We start from the raw sequence: 12753 nt of genomic DNA on the forward strand, positions 1-12753 counted from the left end.
AAATTTTTTAATGTCTATCGAGAATCCATCCAGCTACAGACCATACTAATTAATTAGTTATTCCTGTTATAATCTTAAAATGCATTTATGAGCTAAGTTGTATACGAGCAAATCTGGGTATTAAGTTTCGTTTGCTTGGTGTCGTCTATAAGATTCAGTGAGTGAATGTTAGGTGAGTTTTGACATTGGTTTTTAAATAAGAACACATGGTAACAGCCTGGGACAGCCATGGAAACATTTGGCTTGAGGTAGAGAGCTTTTAACTGCCAAAAGAACTTGAAGCCCTTTAAATTTATGTTTTTGGACTAATTTTTTTTGCAGCAAAATTTGTTTTAGTAGAATGTCCAAAGCTGCTCAACAAGATCTTACAATATAAAACTGAGAATGATTGGATTATCTAGAATTTGAAATTTTAGAAAGGTAAAATGCGTTTGATTTGACTTTTGCTATTAAAACAACCTTGGGGGTATGATTTGTGAGGTGCTAGCCCCTATGTGACATAGGGCCGGTTTATTTGATGCAGTGAGGCCCATTAGCAACAAAGACACTGAAACACTCTAGTGAGAAATGACCCCTACCTCACCGATGTCTCTCTCGTTCTGACTTCTGAGTAGAATGTGGGGTTGTTTGTCAGACTTCCAATAATGAGATAATCTAGTTTCAATATCAAAAACTTGTTAGGAACAACAAATCTGTATAGTAGAACTGTATGTAACGTTCTAGTAAGAAATATATGCAAGTGACAATCATAATGTAAGATCGTTGCAGTTAATTTACAGCCGGAAATAAAAGGTTTTCCTTTTTTGGCAGCTGCGAAATGATCATGTATAAAACTAGGAAATGTGTAATCAAACATGATAAAAGAATCAAAATTGACAGAAAGAAAGAAAGAATCTTCTATGATATGTCAAAAGAAAAAGAAAGTTGAAGTTTGTGGAGGAAAACTAAATGAGCTTCTTCCTCTGGAAAAATGCCTTCAAATGCCATAGTTGCAGAGCAGCTACTGATAAACATATTACAAGGGACAAAAAAGTAAAAGTCTCCATCTTCACGTTAGTCGATGTAATTAGATGTTGCATCATTGCCTCCCTATTTTTTTTACCAACAGAAACACAATTAACAATATTTACAATAGCAAATTCACAGGTTTTGTTTTGTGAAAGCAAAAACAAGCAGTAGATGTTAATAGTGAAGATATTAATCTCGACAATTACCTCTCACGAAGCATGAACATCTCTTCATGGATAGTGATGGCTGAATCGTACAATTTCTTCAACTCAAGTTCCATCATCTGTCATGAAATATAACGTTTACTTTTATCTGCACAGAATGTCTATGACGGATGATAAAGAGAAAAACTTACTTCAACTTGTCCCTTTTTAGCCACTTTAGACCAATCTTTAGCAGCCAAGCCTGATTTCCAATCGAAATCAATAGACAACGACTTTTCTGGAGATTGTTTAGATGCCCAAAAACAAGTCATGTAATCACCAGTCTCACCTGCAGTGAACGCAAAATTACCAGAATTTTTACGGTCTGCATAGTGATAATTGTTCCCAAGCGGCGAAGTTACCTATTTATGAATCATATCACATTAAACCAATGCATAAAAACCTTTTGAAATAATCGAAATGAGCTTGTTTTCTTTTATTTTTAATAATGTACCCTGACAGTAATTCGATCTTCATCAGATAACGGAAAGCCTTCAACAGGGTTAACAATGCTATACTTGCCAACGGTCATTGCGTTGAGTTTAATATCTTCGGTTATGCATTTTGTGGCTCCTGTTTTTAAATCGAACCTCATCCCTTTCACCAACATTGGTGTTGAAGCTAACCCCAATATGATGATCACAATTGTTGTTGTTGATATGTTTAATGATGATGATAATCTACACATTGTTGTTGATTTTGAGTTTACAATTTGATAATATTAAGAAACCTAGATTTTCCAAAACCATAAAAGACATGAAAACACGGATCATTTATTTTGCCTTTTTCTATTTTGGAAAAAATTAACGACCACATAACGAACTTAACCGTATAACGGTGTAGTTTTGTAAAATATTTGGGTCACAGACAATAAGTTTGGGCTTTAAGGTAAGTAATCATGTTTTGGAAAAACAGAAACCATAAGTTTTATAAATTATATTGTATTAGAGGAATACAAGAAGTATTATGTTCACTGTACATTATTCAAAAATTTGTTGGATAATGTTTAAAAGTAACAAACCTTGTTTGAAATATTCGATTGTTTGGCATATTGGAATTAAAAATATATAGATTTCTAATTCTAATTGACATTAGACGGCGGTTAAACCAATTAAGATCTCCAATTTTGTCTTTTAACTTGAAATAATCATTTTTGTTTTTATGTTATAAACTACATTTGTTTTATAAAAGATTCATCACATATATATCGACACCATGTTTATATATAAGTTGTTCTCATTTAATTAAACAACAAAAAACAAAAAAAATATGAAGTTTGGAAAGGAATTTGCTTCACAAATGATCCCGGAATGGCAAGAAGCATACATGAACTACAACCATCTCAAGATTCTCATTAAAGAAATCTTGATTTTCCGGGAACTGCAAAAAAACGGATCATCAACACTCGCGTATCAGCCAAACCCATCGCTTCCATCAAAAGGGTCTTCTAGGAAACGAAAGGTGTCCCTTCACCGAGCCTTTAGTGGACTAACAAAGAGCAATTCTGATAGCAAGGAAAAAGATGATGATGATCAAGTGATCTTGGTTAAATCAATGCACAAGCCGTTGGAGGAGGAGGAGAATTACCGAACTGTTTTCCTTCACTTATCAGAGGACGTTGGAGAGTCTGAGCACAATTTCTTTAAACGACTCGATGATGAGTTTAATAAAGTGATTGGTTTTTATAAGAAGAAAGTGGGGGAGATGGTGAATGAAGCCGAAGAGTTGAGTAAACAAATGAATGCACTCATTGCTCTTAAAATTAAAATCCGGGATCCGGCCTTTTGTAGTTCAACTCCAATATTTTCCAGCACCCGGTTCGCTGAAGAACAAATCACAGGTGGTTGTGACACTAAATTTGTGCACCAAAAGGAACAAAATTGACTGTTTTTTAGTTGCACAAAAAATAAGGGGTTACAATGTCTGATTTTCTAAGAAAAACTTTTACAAAAGAGTAGTAAAAACTAAAAAGTCTTGCATTTTACCAACATTTTTGCCAAAGTATACTTTGAGCAGTTTACTGTCACAAAAATCAAAATTTCTTCCTAATCACTTTTGTCACTATATATATAATGTGTATGTAAAACACATACAATTTTGTGACTTTTATTTTTCAGTGACAATTTACTGTGTTAAAATGGTTGGTAAAATGGGTGGGTTGGCATGTATAATGTGTAAGTGAAACACATACAATTTTGTGACTTTTTTATTTTTTAATGATACTTTGTTGTGAATATCACTTCTACTTTTTGTAATTACTTGACCAAAAACCTTTTTTTCTCTTGAGGTGAATGATAAGTTTTGCTGTTTACCTTAGATGTGATTCAAGATAACAAGATGCATGGAGTAGGAAATAGCCAACGGAGAACAGGAAGCGATCGTATAAATAAAGAACAAGAGATGGTTTCTCTAGATGTCTTAAATCATGTAAAGATCAATGTTATGCCAGAAACTCCATTGTCATCATTAAAAAACGCTTTTAGTAGATCAAAATTAAACTTCTCGTTCAGCAACAAGGAAGTTAGAGAGGCAGAACGAAAGCTGCAGCAGGCCTTTATTGAGTTCCATCAAAAGCTTCGTCATCTTAAAACCTACGCGTAAGCATATCAGCCTTAGTGACGACTGTTTTGTCATAATAAGCTAATGTCTCTAGTGACTCTTTTCAGCACTTGTGACAGTTTGTTTTTTCTTTATTTTTTTGAACTTTCTACAGATTCTTGAATCAATTGGCTTTCTCCAAGATCATGAAGAAGTATGATAAGGTCTAGATTCTTATTTTCGTAGCTAATTCTACTTCTCTATGCAAAATCGAAATCTAACAATTCTGATGTAACAGAGCACATCTAGAAATGCATCAAAGGCTTATTTAGAGATGGTTGAGAAGTCTTACTTAAACCAATCTCATGAGGTATCTATCTATGACCTTTAGGATTGTAGTATTTTTTAGTTTCTTCATAATTAAATGAGTGTATTCGTGTTCACCCTGCAGGTTGCTAAGCTTGTAGAGAGCGTTGAGGCGGTTTATATTGAACACTTTGCCAATGGGAATCGCGGCCTAGGAATGAAAACTTTACGGAATAAAGCTAAAATAGACAGACAGTGTGTGACATTTTTTACAGGTAAGTTTTAATGTCTTTGTTTCTAAAATCCCCCAAACATATTACTAGTATTGACTTGTAAAATAGAATTGAAGTACAAATGCATATTTCGTGCAGGTTGCTTCGTGGGACTATCATTAGCATTTGTCGTGGCAATAATCTTAATGATACACGTTAGAAACCTTCTCAAGAGTCAGGGCCGCGATAAATACATGACTAACATTTTTCCATTATACAGTGTGTTTGGCTATCTAGTGTTACATTTTCTAATGTATGCTGGAAACATATACTATTGGAAGCGTTTTCGTGTGAACTACTCCTTCATATTTGGGTTCAAACCAAATACTGAATTAGGATATCGAGAAGTCCTGCTAGTCACTTCTGCCCTATCATTACTCACACTTGCAGCCGTACTTTCAAATCTTGAAATGGACATCGATGAAAGTGCTAGAAGCTCTAGAACTATAACTGATTTAATCCCGCTTGGATTACTCATTGTAAGAAATTACTCTTTCGCCTTCTCGTACTTTTTCTGACCAAGAAACTGCATTGATAAGTGGTAACACGCGTTTTGCAGGCTGTACTGACAATAGCGTTCTGTCCATTTAACATTGTCTACCGTTCAAGTCGTTTCTTCCTGATAACATGTATATGGCATTGTATATGTGTTCCCCTTTATAAGGTTACTCTTCCTGATTTCTTTTTGGCTGATCAGCTAACTAGTCAGGTAATTAAGGTTCTCAAAGCATTTTATAGGTACTGACTTTTTTGTCAGGTCGCTAACGGGCTGTTTAATTATTGAACTTTTGTGTGTTCATCAGGTTCAATTATTCAGGAACTTGCAGTTCTATATATGCTACTACGTTTGGGGAGACTACAAGACGAGAGAATCCAGCGAGTGTCGTGGAAGTAGCATTTACCATGACATTTCTCTAGTCATTGCTATCATTCCGTATTATATTCGATTTATGCAGGTATATAAATTAAGAATATGTATATACTCCATTCATTCCATTTAAAAATTTCCTAGTTTGACTTGGTGGAGTCTTTCATTCTCAATTTTGACCTTAAGTATTTATGGTTGCCAAATACGATACTTGATGTAAAACATATGAATGGATTGAGTTTCAAAATAGTTTTACCGATATAAATTTCATCAAGTATTTTATAACACAAACCCAAATATATACGGTCAAAGTTAAAAATAAAAGACTGAAAAAGTCAAACTATAACACATAAATTGGAACAGAGGAGTATGCTTTAGAGATCTCCACCAAGAAAAGTCTTACTAGTCAGAAATATAGATCATTATACTAGTAATAACAAGCTAGCCAACTGATTTTAATGTAACCAACTTTCAGTGCTTACGGCGTTTATTTGATGGAGAAGACTCGAGTCAAGCAGTGAATGCGCTCAAGTACTTGTCAACAATCGCTGCAGTTATCGCAAGAACTTTTTACGTTCAAGAAAAAGGGTTAACACTAAAACTTGTGGCGTTAGCTGCTTCAGTCGTTGCCACAGTGTTTAACACGTACTGGGATTTAGTATGCGATTGGGGTCTTTTACGTAGAAACTCTGAGAACCCGTGGTTAAGAGACAAGCTTCTTTTGCCTCGTAGATCGTTCTACTTTATCGCCATGGTATTAAGCATTATTAACGACTTTTTATCTGTTATGTTATCCAATATGTTTCTTCGTGACATGTGTTTTGTGACCCGTTTTTGCAGGTAGTGAATGTGATACTAAGACTAGCTTGGATGCAAACCGTGTTTGATTTCCACGAAGCTCCATTTGTCCATCGAACGGCTTTGATTGCTTTCTTTGCGAGTATGGAGATCATTCGGCGTGGTATATGGAATTTTTTCAGGTTGGAGAACGAACATCTAAACAATGTTGGTAAATACCGAGCTTTCAAATCGGTGCCACTACCTTTTACTTACGAGAACAACAAAGATTTATAATATATTCGGGTTCATTCCAAAGTTAATAATATTGTGAAATAACTCCTGTAATTTAACTTATTTTGAGGTTCCTTTCATTTTAAATTAGATTATCCTGGGAAATATTTGAAAAATGAACATTTTTATTGTGAAAAAGTGTAGCATGTATTTATTATTTCCTTCTTTTCATTTCAAGTATTTTAGTTTGATGATTTTTAAAATATATATTTTTTTAACCTATAAATACTTCCGAATGTAAATCGATGTGTGAATAAAGGGTTTTAGAATTGAATGATTGTATTATATTAAACGATTGGGAATAACCCCAATTTATACAAGAGAAAATCATGAAATAAAGAAACTAAATATATGAGTCGGTTCTTGAATTCTTGGCAGCCAAGTCATGTTCTTCTAAATATGGGAAGTGATGATATCTTTCTGATCCTATTGTCTAACACTCCCCCTCAAGTTGAATAGCGGGATTACCGAAATTCAACTTGCTTAGACATTTATTAAACATGGAAGTACCCACCGCTTTGGTTAAAATATCAGCAAGTTGATCTTCAGACTTAACAAAAAGCAACTTGATAATTCCATTTTCAAGCTTTTCCTTAATAAAATGACGATCAACTTCCACATGTTTGGTTCTGTCATGCTGTACTGGATTTTCTGAAATCTGGATAGCAGCTTCATTGTCACTCATTATCTGGATGCTTTCTCTAGGAGCAAAACCAATTTCAGATATCAGTTTTCTTAACCATAATGCTTCTGCTAAGCCTCTAGCTATACCTCTAAACTCGGTCTCAACACTTGATAAGGAAACAACTTTTTGTTTTTTACTCTTTCATGTAACTAGATTACCTCCTACCATAGAAAAATAACCTGAAGTTGATCTTTGATTACCTTTGTCTCATGCCCAATCAGCATCTGTATATATCTGAATTTTAAGATGACCATTAGCCTTAAATAATACCCCATATCCTGTTGTTCCTTTAAGATATCTGACAATTCGTAGAACTGCATCCATATGATCATCTTGAGGTTGGTGCATAAACTGACTTACCACTCCAACAACATATGCTATATCTGGACGGGTATGAGCCAAATAAATAAGTTTTCCTAACAATCTTTGATATCTATCTTTATCAGCAACTTTAGCTTCTGTCTTCATAAATAATTTTTGATTGATGACCATAGGTGTGTCAGCTGGTTTACAATCAATCATCCCTGTTTCAGCTAAAAGATCCAATATATACTTCTTTTGACAAAGGAAGATTCCACAATTCGACCTTGAGACTTCTATTCCAAGGAAATACTTAAGATTTCCCAAATCTTTCATTTCAAATTCTGCGAATAATGCTGTCTTTGGTCTCTCAATTTCTTTTTCATCATTTCCAGTGATAATCATGTCATCAACATTAATAATTAGACATGTCACTAGATTCCCTCTATGACGAAGAAATAATGTGTGATCTGAATTACTTTGTTGATATCCATACTTCTTCGTAGCAAGTGTAAACCTTCTAAACCAAGCTCTAGGTGATTGTTTTAATCCGTACAAGGATTTCTTCAATTTACAAACTTCCCCGGGTCTAAAATCATGAGAAAAACCTGGAGGAGCTTCCATATAGACTTCTTCTTTTAGATCTCCATGTAAAAAAACATTCTTTACATCAAATTGTTGAAGAGGCCAACCCTTATTTGCTGCTATTGAGAAGAGAACCCTTATTGTATCTAATTTTGCAACAGGGAAAAAGTCTCTGAATAGTCAATGCCATATGTTTGAGTGTATCCTTTCGCAACCAACCTTGCTTTGTACCTTTCCACATCACCATTGGGTTTATATTTAATTGTATAGATCCACCGGCAACCTACCGGCTTCTTTCCTTTTGGCAAATTGCATTTATCCCATGTATTATTCTTACTGAGTGCTTCCATTTCACAATCCATAGCATCTTTCCACTTTTTCAACTTTAAAGCATTCTCTACTCCTGATGGAATTTCTTCCGAATATAACTTTGCTGTAAATGTCTTTGCTTCTTCAGATACATATCCTTCTGCAATATTAACAAAATTGCATACCGGATATCTAGTTGAACGAGAACTTCTTTCAGGAGAATACCGTTTTGCAGGAATTCATCTGGTTGATCTTGGAGGAAGAACATACTTTTCTGGAACTGTCTCTGGAACAACTTCTTCTACATCTTCTTGTTCTTCATTTACTTCACCATGCTCTATATTTTCCTGCATTTCATTATCTGGAATACCGGTTTCATTCAAAGTATGGTTCGGTACAGAAGTTCTTACCTCGGATATGAGGCCTGGACTTATCGGATATGAGGCCTGGACTTATATTTGGGTTGTCACTTTGAGAAACGGACGAGGACTGTAAATCATCTTTATCTTTATCTTCTGAACCAGTTAGAGTAACCTGCATTTCTGATGAATAGCAGAGCTAACTCAGTGGGTCACTTTGTTCCTCCCCCTGACCACTGAGTTTCTGAGAGTAAAAATACTTTGTTTCCAAAAAATCACAATTCATCGTAGTAAACATACGACGAGTTTTTGGATTGTAACACCTATAACCCTTTTGAGTAACCCCATATCCTACAAATACACATTTTTCAGCGCAAGGTTCAAGCTTATTACGATACAACTTTGGAATATGAACAAAAACTGTACATCCAAACACTTTAGGTTGTAAAGTAAGAACCGGTGGAAGCGTATGATATTCGGTGAGAACTTTTAAGGGGGTTTTCATATTTAGAATCTTTGTAGGAAGACGGTTAATCAAATAAGTAGCAGTAGCTAGAGCTTCTGGCCACAAACTTTTTGGAACTAAGGACTCAATAATAAGTGCCCTAGTCATTTCTAAGAGAAGTCTGTTTTTTCTTTCTGCTACACCATTTTGCTCTGGAGTATGAGGACAAGAGGTTTGATGGACTATTCCCTTGGATTGAAAAAAATAGTTCATTTTTGAGTTCACATACTCTCCACCATTATCCGTTCTCATAACTTGGATAGATTTTTGAAACTGAGTTTGAACCATATTATAAAAAACAGTGAATCTATCAAAAACTTCATCTTTGTTTTTCAAAAAATAAATCCAAGTCATTCTGGTGCAATCATCAACAAATATCACAAAATACTTGTAACTATGACCTCCAACAACCGTATTACGAGGAATTTTAACTATAGTATTACGAGGTTTAAAAGTTTGCCTATGACTTTTAGTAAGGATGCAAGTCTCACAAACAATTGGTTTATTCAATGGAAAAAGTTTCGGAAACAAAACATGTAAATGACTAACTGACGGATGTCCCAATCTTCTATGCCATAACCATGCTTCTCTTTCGCTTGTTCCATGAGCAAGCATCACAGTTCCACTTTCAGTAACTTCATCAACATAATACAGTCCATCTCTCTCATTGCCACGCCCAATAATCCGTCCTATCCTGATATCCTGTAACAGACAAAAAGTTGGATGCATGAGAACTGAGCAATTAAGTTCCTTTGTCGCATGACTTATTGATAATAGTTTATGTGATAACGAAGGAACATAAAGACAATTAATTAAATTAATGTTCGAAGAAATTTTAACGGTTCCTCCATTTTTAACATCCATTTTTCCCCGGTTAGCCGTTTCTATATGAGTTTTACCAGGCTTAGAAAAAACTGAAAAATCAGACAACTCATATGTCATAGTATCTGTAGCACCACAATCAAAAATCCATGACCCGTTTAATTTATTATTAGATTGGGCCATAAAAACTTTTCCTTTAATTTTTGATGGGCAAATATTTGTTGGTGGATTTATATTAATTAATGGGCTTACACCCATTCCAACCGTCCCACCCATTCTAGTCGTCCCACCAGAAACACTCCACCCTCTTTTTAATTTATGAGTGCATCTACTTTCACTTGTATTATTTATATATATATGTTCATCGGGAGAATAAAGATAAGGGTTAATACTCCCTCTTTTCTTTCTACCTTCCACCACTTAACGCGTAATTTTGACCGTTGAGCTTAAGATTAATTTGAAGGTTATCGGAAAGTTTTGGGTTTTGTGATTGATTATTATTAGTTTGTATCAAGTTGGCTAGTTGAAGCATTAATTCGGAATCTTTTCCTGAGCCACCGGGTTCACCCATGGTGGCACAGATTTTGATCGGATTTTTCGAAGAATTTACGGTTTAGATGATGAGCCTAACGAGTATGTCGGCTCTGATACCATGTGAATAAAGAGTTTTAGAATTGAATGATTGTATTATATTAAACGATTGGGAATAACCCCAATTTATACAAGAGAAAATCATGAAATAAGGAAACTAAAAATATGAGTCGGTTTTTGAATTCTTGGCAGCCAAGTCATGTTCTTCTAAATATAGGAAGTGATGATATCTTTCTGATCCTATTGTCTAACACATGAAAGTTATATGGATGTAAATTACATCTAAAATCTAAACAAAAATATTTGGACTTTTGGCATATATGTACTCGGAGTACATATCGTGTTTGACAAAAACGTTGACCAAAATCTGTATTTGTCTTCTAATGTATATATAGACAAATATGTACGTGTGATACGTACGTTTGAATCTTAAAAAATATACTGTAGATAAGTATGACTGTATGAGTATAACCTGCCGAAAGTCATAAAAGCATAATGGGCCATATACTTTTCAAAATTTCAAAGCTTGAATTAATCAATTAAAATTTGCATTTAAAGAAAATCAATTAAACGTACAAAATTAATATGTGATTATTTGGTAAGCGTCGCTAGCTAGATAACACACGGTTTTGCTTTATGTGATTACAACGTTTTAACATATATTTCAAACACCGACTAATTAAACAAGTTGGTAATTGAATTTCTAACACCGCTAGCTTCTTCATAAACAAGTTATTGGATTCTTTAGAATAGATTTTGTCTAACACACGTTTAACTCTTATATCCACAAACTAATGTTTTATTCATTATTTCATTTTATTCGAGAGAAAAAAAAAATAGTTTTCGTCATTTTCTGAGTGAATAACAAACTTTATTTTGAAAGTTCAATGAAATACGTACAGCTCATGCAAAAGAAAAAAAAAAGTACAATGGAGACTTTAGTTGGGAAAATCAATGGATCCGTACATCTCAACTTTGATTCTGTTTAAAACCAACTGTGTATTGTGTCGTTGCATACTTACATAAAGGAAAATTAAAAACCATCGTAGATAATGCGTAACTACTATAATTCTATAAAGAAAACTAATTAACAATGCATAAGTTAAAGTTTTTCTTTCCTTAAGACGTTCATGCATGTCGTTTTTTTTTTCTTCAAAGCATGGAAAATGACAAAGGAGGATTTTGTAAGAGAATATATCGGTCATTCATCTTTAATTTCTTTCTTTAATATCTTCACATCATGTCATATCATAAAGAGGGACTAACAACAGTAAAGTATATTAAACCATACACATGAAACCATACACATGGAATGGTTTAATATACTTTACTATATATGGAATCTAACTATATATAATCATTTTTTATTCGAATGCATCTAATTTTTTAACATGGTTTGTACTCAACAAATAAATAAAAATGTAAACTAACGACCTGACATTCGATACGACAGTGTATATGTATAGATCAGTGCTTCGTTAATTTAGTGAAAGTGATGCCATAACGACTTTTTTATGTAAAGATATTGTGTTTAATTCGTTACAAATGTTGTAAAGGACTATATATAGTAATTGCATAATGCAAGTTACCCAAAATATTTGGGTTCTTTTGAAATTGGAAATAATATGTGAAAAAGTAAAATTGATGAGTCAAACTTATTGTCAAAATTTAAAAACAAAAGTGAGTTAGATTAGGGATTACATAGGTTGAGCACCTGTCTTATAAGGAAGAGGTCTTGGGTTCAAGACTTGAAAAGTACATAGGAAGTCTTTCTTTGAAGGTTAGGCATACCCAGGTTCAAGTATGAGGAGGCAGGGTTTACCCCTATTGATCGTCGTGCCTTCGGGAGGATTAGTATGGGGTTTTCCCCCCATCGGGTATTTGAAATAGCATTTCTACTTCGAGGGAGCTCTCTAGCACGAACCTGGTTAAGACAACGTATGTTAGACCTCTCACTGTCGAATCGCGGCACGGAGTTCTCAAATGAAATTCACCTTTTAAAAAAAAAATTAGGGATTAGAGGTTACCTTTAGCAAAATAATATTGACATGGTTTTTATTACTCGTATTATTTATAATACTAGTATAGTACTTGTGTAATGTGGCGATAGTGGAGGCGACGATGACGGTTGATGATGGGCCTAATGACGGTGAATTGGTGGTGGCGGCGTGTTGAGTGATGTAAGTTAATGTAAATGTAATTGGTATAAAAGTGGTAGTGAAAATATTTTACAAAGTGTAAATTAATAAGATAAAAGTTAAGGTGCTGTGTAAGTTAGTTCGTTAAAGATAAACTGACTTCATTAAAAGCAATTGAGTCATACCCAAACTA

The 12753-nt window shown here is 34.1% G+C and overlaps 2 protein-coding genes across 2 annotated transcripts; one reads left to right on the forward strand and one right to left on the reverse strand.

Annotated features, from left to right (window-relative positions):
- Window positions 1-891: 891 nt before the first annotated feature.
- On the reverse strand, window positions 892-1884 carry LOC122605999 (transmembrane emp24 domain-containing protein p24delta7-like). Its single transcript, XM_043778968.1, has 4 exons — window positions 1666-1884; window positions 1364-1573; window positions 1215-1291; window positions 892-1089 (listed from the first exon to the last, which is right to left on the reverse strand). Exons 1-4 carry the CDS (start codon window positions 1819-1821, stop codon window positions 945-947), a joined length of 588 nt encoding a protein of 195 aa, XP_043634903.1. The 5' UTR covers window positions 1822-1884; the 3' UTR covers window positions 892-944.
- Window positions 1885-2480: 596 nt separating this feature from the next.
- Window positions 2481-6269, forward strand: LOC122605998 (phosphate transporter PHO1 homolog 9-like). The gene is made up of 10 exons (XM_043778967.1): window positions 2481-3051; window positions 3541-3808; window positions 3925-3973; window positions 4048-4119; window positions 4201-4330; window positions 4427-4806; window positions 4887-5036; window positions 5131-5283; window positions 5671-5949; window positions 6036-6269. The coding sequence occupies exons 1-10, from the start codon at window positions 2481-2483 to the stop codon at window positions 6267-6269; spliced, it is 2286 nt and encodes a 761-aa protein (XP_043634902.1).
- Window positions 6270-12753: the final 6484 nt, after the last annotated feature.

Source organism: Erigeron canadensis, chromosome 6 (genome assembly GCF_010389155.1).
Source record: "Erigeron canadensis isolate Cc75 chromosome 6, C_canadensis_v1, whole genome shotgun sequence".
Lineage (NCBI taxonomy): Eukaryota > Viridiplantae > Streptophyta > Magnoliopsida > Asterales > Asteraceae > Erigeron > Erigeron canadensis.

Coding starts and splice junctions, on each gene's coding strand:
- LOC122605999 (XM_043778968.1), bottom strand. CDS start 1,821: ATGTTGGTGAAAGGGATGAGGTTCGATTTAAAAACAGGAGCCACAAAA. Junction 1,292..1,363: donor CTAAAAAGGGACAAGTTGAA/GTAAGTTTTTCT, acceptor ATTTCATGACAG/ATGATGGAACTTGAGTTGAA. Junction 1,090..1,214: donor ATGTTCATGCTTCGTGAGAG/GTAATTGTCGAG, acceptor TAAAAAAAATAG/GGAGGCAATGATGCAACATC.
- LOC122605998 (XM_043778967.1), top strand. CDS start 2,481: ATGAAGTTTGGAAAGGAATTTGCTTCACAAATGATCCCGGAATGGCAA. Junction 3,809..3,924: donor CGTCATCTTAAAACCTACGC/GTAAGCATATCA, acceptor AACTTTCTACAG/ATTCTTGAATCAATTGGCTT. Junction 4,331..4,426: donor GTGTGTGACATTTTTTACAG/GTAAGTTTTAAT, acceptor TATTTCGTGCAG/GTTGCTTCGTGGGACTATCA.